Genomic DNA, 8,514 nt, shown 5'->3' on the forward strand with positions numbered 1-8,514 from the left:
GGGGGCGCGGGGCGGGGCGGCTCCTCCTGCGCACCGGGAGCGGCACCGGCACCGCCCCTCCCGGGCCACGGGTCGGGAGGACGAGGGTCCCCCGGGGCTCCGCGCCCCCCGCCCGCACCGAGGCGGCTCTGGGCAGCGGGGGCTGCGGGGCTGCCCGCCCTCCCGGGGCTCATAAATAACCCGCGGCTCGCAGCTAGGAGGAGCCTGGAAAGGCTCGAGGAATGAGTAAATTAATTACAGACAGGGTTTATGTCACGTCCGCCGGGAGCACGGAGGGAGCCCGGGGCTTTCGGTCCCCCGGGAGGGAAATGGGGTCCTCCCGGGAGCTGGGACCGGGGCTGCCGTGGCTCCGGCGGGGTCCCCCGGGCTTTCCCGGCTGGAAATGAAGGGCGGGCTGAGATTTCTTTCCTTGCGCTTCTCCGCAGAGGTGCTGCCGCGCTCGGGACTCCCGTGCCATGATCACATCCCGCAAAACCTGGGATCTGGGATCCGTGCCCTCTGCCAGAGCCGCCTGGAAGCCCAAGGGCCCTCCCCTGGCCGGTGAGTACGGCGCGGTGGCTTGTCCTTCTCCTTCGGGGCTCAGCTCACGCCCTCGCTCAGGCTCGGGGAAGGAGAGGCTGGGAACAGGCCAGCCTGCATTTTTCACATTTCTTTCCGGATGAAGCTCAGGATTTGAGAAACGGAGGCTCAGAAGCGGGCACAAAGCGGTCGGCAGCTGGGGAGGTGAGCAGAGGGGGGCTGCCTCCGTCTGCCCCCCATGGCCCTTCCGAGAGGGAAGCTTAGGGAGCAACGTTAAAATTTAATGTGTAAGAAAGAAAACAATACGCATGGCAGGGAAGACGCGGGGCCTGCGCTTCTCCCTGGCCTCAGCTCCTTGGAAGGACTCCATGTCTCTCCCTGGGGCACAGACCCCGTAGGTGAGTTGAGTTGAGGGCTTTTCTGGGTGGTGGTGGGGCGGGCGAGCAGCTGCTTGCCCCAGCCTGCAGCCGGGCGTTGGGAAACAGCCCTTCCCACCTCCCTCTCAGCGCTGCCGGATGGGTTTCGGCAAAGCAGGAAGCTGAACACCCCCCTGTTTGGGCTTTTTTTTTTTTTCCTGTTGGCTTCAGCATCCCCCATCCCTGAGCGCTGGCAACCGCTCAGCCAGGAGCTGCTGCTTCCCTGGCATCAAAGCCTCCGAAATGGGGTTTTCAGCCTTTCCTCTGCCCGGCAGCTGCTGCTGGTGGTGCCGGGATGGGGAACTCAACGTCCTTTATCCGGGTATTCACCAGCACTTCAGAAATGCTCAATTTTCACAGCACGTGCGCCCACGAAATGTTATAGCTTATTACAGGCTGGGAAAGAAGTCCAGAGCACTGGACTGGCTTCATCGGGGCACATCTCCCTCCAGATGCCGCTTCCACATGATTTTAGAGGGGAAAAAAAAAAACAAACAAACAACTGCCTTAGTGGGGTTTTATTTGTGGGTTGTTGATTTTTTTTTCCTGCCTGCCAGAGAAGCCATTTGGCTGGCTGCAGTGGTGGCAGGTGGATGGGGAGGGGGCACAGGGTCCCCGACAGGTCCGGTGGGGACATATAGCCACTTTTCACATGGTAGAGGAGGACACAGCCGTGGGAAAAAGCTCCTCGAGATCCTGTTTTCCTTCTGTGCAGCTCAGAAGGGCAGAGAACTGCTGCCCTGTCTGCTTTTGGGTTTGGCTGCCTGACAAATAAAGGAAATATTTGGGGGCAGCGGAGGGAGGTGACGCTGGTCTGTCCGTCTGGTTTCGGTGATGCAACCCGGCTTTGGTGGCTTTTTTTTCTGCGATATGATCGCGGGAGCGGAGCGGCTTGGCGAGGGGCAGGTGTGGGATGTCCCCAGTGTGGGATGTCCCCAGTGTGGGGACTGATCTGGTCCCGCAGACAGACAGACAAACGCTGCGCCCCGAGTTCTCATTACTAGTTGTTGGCAACCAGTCTCCACCCCCCGAAGGGCTAATTTTTCTAATTAACATAATTAACATTTTTAATAAAACTCGTGCACCGTCTCAGCTGCGCCAATGCCGTGGCGGCAGCGGGGAGGAAGAGGCGGGTTTGCTGAGTGGGGCCGAAGGCTGTGACCCTCCTGGGCTCTCAGGTTGATCCAGTGACGCTTTTTTTCTCCATCTCAGGCCGTGGGCAGGACACGCTGGTCATTGGGAGTAGAGCGGGTGCTTCTCCCCAGGTCCCTCGGCTGCCAGCGTTGGTTCACCGTAAAATCCTTGGTGTGAGCTGGCCAGACACCACAGACACCAGTGAGCTCTGCTGGGCTTTCCAGGTGAGGAGCGTGGAGATGGCCATGGCTTGGCCAGGGTGGCTGTTTTTTGGGGTGGTGGGGAGGATGCCCTGCACCCTGCCGGGACATCCCTGGTGGGTAGCTGGCTGGTTTCCCCCCATCACCACAGCCAGTTTCCTCTTCAGTGCTGCTTGCCTCGAGAAGTTGTAAAGCACTGAAAAATGCTTGGGAACAGCCCAGCATAACATTTTTGGGTCATTTCTGGGTCAGGTGGGCAGGAGAGCTTAAGGCAGAAGGGTGATGAAAAAATGTAGCGCCATGAGCTGGTGTTTACTAGTGGGATGGAGGAGGAAGAGGAGAAAGGCTACAGGGACTGTGTCGGGACAGCGTGTGCTGGTGTTGCTGCCATTGGTTCATTCTGGGCTTTGGGAAAATCATTTAAATTCCCCTTCTTTGAAAAGAAGGAAAACTCCTTCTTATCTCACACCAGCCTTGATGAATTCTATCTGGTGAAACCCTCCCAGAGTCTCAAATGTAGAGGCATGCAGACACGCAGCTTCTCCAGGAGGATATTCCCACCTCCTCCTTCCCAATTACTAATACAAATATTTTGGCATTTACCAAGTATTTGCCCCTCTCCCGGGGTGAGATGGGTTTCCTTGGCATTGTTGGCCCATGAGGTGATGTCACGGGCTCTGAGATAAGATATATGTAAGAAAAGACACTTGTGAGCAGGGGAGGGAGCAATTCTTTGCGCTCGGACAATCTGCAGCTCATCTTTCCAAAAGCATCCATGCTGCATTGCTTTTTTAAATGGTGATTTAAAAAAAACCAACCAGATTTGGGGTTTTTTTCCATGCAAGCCAGTGATAGATATGCTAGATACAGAAATTTGGGACCTTCTCTATAGTCATTTCCCTCCTTCCAGATTTCTTCTTGGGCTTTTTTTTTGGTGCTGTGCTCCTTCCCACGGGCCGTGGCGTTACCTGAGCCACGGCTCACCAGTGAGCAGCTTCACATTCAACCCTGCTGACAAGGCAGGGTCTGTTTTTTTTTTAAGACTAGAGAGAGAAAAATGAGTAATATTCAGTATAACTGCATGACCAAGCTGGGGGAAGGAGTTGTTTATGGGGAGAACTAAAAGCAACACGAGGAAGTCATTGCTGGAGCTTCCCAACACCGAACTCCCTCTGTGACCTCCTTCCTGCTTGCTCCTCCTGGCTGGCTCATGGTGGTTGCATCTCAGTTCTCCCTCCTGCTTCTTCTCACGGACACAGGTCCTGCGGGAGACAGCAGGTGAGCGGTGGGAAGGGAGTGAGCACCAGGCTCTGGCATCAGCCACGGAGGAGCCGCCGGTGTCCCCCCCCGAGCCGGCAGCCCCCCCACAGGTGCAGGCAGCATCCACCATGAATCTAGAGAAAGCAGGTAAGGGGGAAAGCTGGGATTCGCCAGTGGGTGCTCGGGAGGAGGGATGCGATGGGATGAGCGCCCGGTACCTGCCAGCGGGTACCATAGAATCATAGAATGGTTTGGGTTGGAAGGGACCTCAAAGATCATCTAGTTCCAACCCCCTGCCATGGGCAGGGACACCTCCCACCAGACCAGGTTGCTCCAAGCCCCATCCAGCCTGGCCTTGAACACTTCCAGGGATGGGGCAGCCACAGCTTCTCTGGGCAACCTGTTCCAGTGTCTCACCACCCTCATAGTAAAAAATTTCTTCCCGAGATCTAATCTGAATCTTTTTTCTTCCCATTTAAAACCGTTTCCCCTTGTCCTATCATTACACCTGCTGGCAAAGAGTCCCTCCCCAGCTCTTCTATAGGCACCCTTCAGGTATTGAAAGGCCGCTATAAGGTCTCCCTGGAGCCTTCTCTTCTCCAGGCTGAACAATCCCAGCTCCCTCAGCCTGTCTTCGTAGGAGAGGTGCTCCATCCCTCTGATCATCTTCGTGGCCCTCCGCTGCACCTGTTCCAACCGGTCCATGTCCTTTCTGTGTTGAGGACTCCAAACCTGGACACAGTATTCCAGGTGGGGTCTCACAAGTGCAGAGTAGAGGGGCAGAATCACCTCCCAAGACCTGCTGGCCACACTTCTCCTGATGCAGCCCAGGACACGGTTGGCTCTCTGGACTGCCAGCGCGCACTGCTGGCTCATGTTGAGCTTCTCGTCCATACTTCTCGTACCAGGGGGGACCTCTCCTCCTTTGGGGTAGACATAGACATGTGGCTGCGCTTGCTGGGGACATTGGGTCTTGGCCAAGATGAAACACCAGCCAGCTGTCAGGTGACACCAGGCAACTGATGAATTATTGAACTGGGTGAACAGAGCAGGTGAGCGCCAGCAAAGCCACCGCTCTTTCCTCCCTCTTAAGGAAAATGTGACATCTGTGGAAATGCTTGCAGGCTGCTTGGCTGTGCCAGGGCAGGAGAACCCGCGTGGTTTCCCGTTGTTCATCATCAGGACCAAATTGTCAGGGCTCGTTGGGGCACATCCCGGGAGCTGCTCCTGGCATGGGCCCTGGCTGCGTCCCCGAGCCACTCCTGGGGCAGCTGGTGGAAAGAGACAAGGATGCAGGAGACAGGGAGTCCATGTGGCAGTGATAATGGGGCAGAGCCGTGGAAACAGCTGCCTTTCCAAACAGATTTCAAACAATTTGGAAAACGGGAGGGTCAGCATGCCATGCCTGCTGTGCTTGCAGGTGGATGGAGCGCAAGTGCTGCTGGCAGCTCCTCTCCCAAGGATGCTCTTGCAGGAGGAAGGTGTTGGAGGGGGGATCCATGTGGGATCACCCTTGCCTGGCGATTTAACTTGCAGCCTGGTGCCATGGCTTTGAACCCAGCTCTGTCTTCAGTCCCAGCCCAGGATTAGTGTGGATGGTGTGTGCAGACACATGGTGTGTCCTCAGGAGCCCTGGTGCCTCCCGTAATCTTCTCTTATCCCTGCACGCTCCCCAGGGGGCGAGAGGTGGTGTTCCTGTTAACTTTAGAAGTTTTGGAGTGGGTTTTGTGTGTGTTGGCTTTCAAGGGAAGATCACAGTCCCCTGCCTAAGCCAGGCTGAGCTTTCGGCATGGGAAGAAAGAAAAGCCGGTGCCGGTCGGTGCTCGTTCAGGATATCCAGCCCAAGGCAGGAAGACAGAATCCAGCAGTCACTTCTGCAGACGTTGCTGGATAATTCCCATGGCACACGGTCAACAGCAGAGCCATGGTTTGGTCCCAGCATTTCGTTTTTTGCCTGCTCTGCTGGCTATTTAGTTTCTTTTAAAGGTAGGTCTGACTCATAAACAAAAAAAGAAGTCTTGTTTCGTGTATTCAGGACCTTTCCTATAAACCAGGCAGCATCTGCCTACAGGCAGCCAAGCCATTCCCAGCATCACCTCCTGCCTTTAAAACCTCAGGCTTCTGGTGGCAGCAGATGAAATCCACGGCAGGCAGGGAAGGGCGCCGGGCAGCCGGGATCCTGGACTCTGTGCCACGGTGCCTCATCCTCATGTCGGGAATGACTCAGGCCAGCTCATTTCTTGGGAACTACCAAGTCATTTAGGGATTCATTTGGTAGGCTCTGATGTATGGCCAGGTTGGCTTCTGTCAGCACTGGGGGCTCTATTAACACACAGAAAACGATGTTTAAAATAATACTAGGAAGGTTAGAAAACCAAACATGCAAGGATTAGGCAACGTGGCCATTCAGGGTAGCCATATAATTTTAATTGAGCTTCCATTATATTTGTGTATAATGATGCAGTCTTTAATAACACGCTTGCATACTAGTTTTCCACCGGCACCTGCTCATTCAGAAAAAAGGATCCTGGGATGAATCAGAGCACCGTGGTGAAGGCGGTTGTTATCTGAGTGAGGCAGCAGCATCCCGGCGTGTGATGGGGCTGGGTCACGGCACGGTGGCGTGGGCCGGCGCTCAGTGTTACGGCCTGGGATGCTCTGCTGGTATCAGCAGATCCCTTCGGCTCCTGCTCTCTCAAGGGGCTCACCTGGCCAGACCCCCCACTGTTGCACCGTGGTGCTCAGGATACACCTCCTCCTGGCACATCGCTGTTCTCTGTGGGACTTCTGCAAATCCTGCTCCCCGCTGTCCCATCTCCTCTGCAGCTCCTAGGGACTCTTCCCATCGCTGGCATCCTGTTCCCCAGGGAGGCAGCTGGATCCTGACCAGCTCCATCTTTGCTCTTGCTGCAGGAGGCAGGCTCTGCACTGGGAAACGCACCGGCCTACCAGCGGCCCAGCCCTTCCCGGTGATCCAGAAGGTGATGGCCTCCATGGCGCATCTACAGGAGGAGAAGCTGCGGCTGCAGGAGGAGCTGCTGGGGCTGCAAGTCTGGGAGAACGATGAGCTCTCCCACTCTCTCCAGCTGCAAGGCCAGGTATGGCAGGGACAGGGGGTCTGTTGGGGTCACCAGGTTCATGAGGGCTGTGAGGGCTGTGCTTGGAAGGAGCATAGGACGTCCATCATGGAGCATTTTCTCCACGCTTGTGTGTTGGGATGATCTGGGAGCTAGGTGCTCCTGAGCACTGCGGCTGTTCCACCGTGGATGGGTTGGATCCCATCCCATCCACATGGATCCCTCCCTCAGGATGCTCACATCTGTAATAATCATTTGAGGCTCCATGGATGTGATGCGGCCAGGAGGGCATCGGGGTTGCAGCAGCAATTGTCCATCCTCCCGGCACAGGAACGCCGCTGCTGCAGGATAAGCTCACTAGACCGACCTGGCAGATTAATTTTAGTGATTTTCAAGGGTCAGGAGATGGAAAGCGAATGTGAAGGTGACAGAGTTGTTCACTGAAGGGGAGAACATTTTGCCTGCTGCAACCAGACCCACCTCCAAGACCATCTCCTGAGCCGCTGTGGCCACATCCTCGGCACAAGGACCTGGATTGTCCCAGGGAGATTGAAATTCTGGCTGCTCATAAAGGGATTTGCATGTGGCTGTTGTGGAAGCTGTTACAGTCAGGTTCTGCTTGTTCCACGGGTGTCAAAAAGGCGGAGGTAATTGTCCTGCAGTTGGTTGGCATAGTCTGCATGACACAAGGGTGAGCACTGGCAGGGTCCGTCCCTGTGCCGGCCGGTTGGGCAGCGAGCGTGGCCAACGCTGGACGGAGAGAGGTGCTGACCCGAACTTCCAAAGCTCGGGGATGGCTGGGCCACGGCTTGAGCCGGATCCAGCTGCCAAGGAGTCCCTGTCACCTCTGGAGAGCGGGACGTGGCCAGAGATGCCCCAGCAGGTAGGGGGTGGAGGCGCGTGGGCATTTTTGGGTGCGGCTGGGGTGGCAGCTTCCCAGGAACAAGCTGTGACTGTCTTCTCAGTCCCTCCCCTCTTTTAAAAATACTTTAATAATCTACTTTACTGAACGTGGAAATAGGATTTTCCTACCTGTGCAGCGAGAGGGGGGTTCCTGGCTCCGGCAGGGAGCAGCCGCCCTCCCCAGCGCGGAACTCGCTGTCGGCTCCACGAGGGCGGGGCTTAATAACTTACCATAATTAATTACAGCACCATGTCAGCACATCTGCATTCGGTATTAATCAGCAGCTCCCTAAATTATGGTCCACCAAGGCCCGGTTGCTTAGAAAAAGCTAGTTGTTGGGATGGGGCAATAGCCAGCCGCATCAGGGTGACGGGTTTGATGGTGCGGTGGCTTCCCAGCACGGAGAAACCGGGAGCCAGGCTGGGATTTGGGGGGATGATGATGAACCACACGGCTGGGTCCAGCTCTCCCCAGGGTAAGTTTTGGGGAGAGGGTGATGCTTTGAGGGAGAGAGCAGGCAGGCAAACCCCCTAAAAGCACAACTCATGAGATGAATGACTTTGTGAAGCACTCACTGCAGCTGTTGATTGGAATAACTGCATGGTTTTTTGGGAGCCTCGCTGGTCCCTACACAAAAGATTGGAGGATTTATGAAATCCAGCTGCAGGGAGGGCAGCCTGGTCCCCATGGGGTGGGCAGCTGCCTGGATGGTGTGGCTGGGGAGCATCCTCCCGTTGGACTCAGACACGTGGACTTCTCCTTTGAGTCCTGACTTCTCCTTGAGTCCTGCTCCCTTTCTCCCAAGATAACTTTCCTAGAAAGAAAAATAGCAAAGGCAAAGCAAAAGCTTGTTTCAAGGGCAGGATGAGGCGCTTCTGGCTCCTGTTGTGGATAGGTTTGTTTTCTTCCTTCTCCAAAGATGATGTGGTTTTTGTTGGTTTTTTTTTTTTTTTTTTTTTTTTTTTTTTTATTAATGGTTTTTTCTAATTGTCTACTGGGAGAAA

The 8,514-nt window shown here is 55.4% G+C and overlaps 1 protein-coding gene across 5 annotated transcripts in view; it reads left to right on the forward strand.

The window, feature by feature from the left end:
* Positions 1–8,514, forward strand: part of KIFC3 (kinesin family member C3) — a 21,085-nt gene that overhangs the window by 3,780 nt on the left and 8,791 nt on the right. The window contains exons 1-5 of one of the 5 annotated variants that reach the window (XM_014947125.1): positions 41–225; positions 426–540; positions 2,148–2,293; positions 3,529–3,676; positions 6,443–6,627. In XM_014947125.1, the coding sequence (XP_014802611.1) occupies positions 456–540; positions 2,148–2,293; positions 3,529–3,676; positions 6,443–6,627 (564 nt within the window). In that variant the 5' untranslated portion in view covers positions 41–225; positions 426–455. Of the gene's footprint in view, positions 1–40; positions 226–425; positions 541–718; positions 918–2,147; positions 2,294–3,528; positions 3,677–6,442; positions 6,628–8,514 lie in introns of those variants that run through there. The other 4 variants (XM_014947118.1, XM_014947110.1, XM_014947103.1 and 1 more) reach the window with 4 other exon arrangements.

Source organism: Calidris pugnax, unplaced genomic scaffold (genome assembly GCF_001431845.1).
Source record: "Calidris pugnax isolate Ruff unplaced genomic scaffold, ASM143184v1 scaffold30, whole genome shotgun sequence".
NCBI lineage: Eukaryota > Metazoa > Chordata > Aves > Charadriiformes > Scolopacidae > Calidris > Calidris pugnax.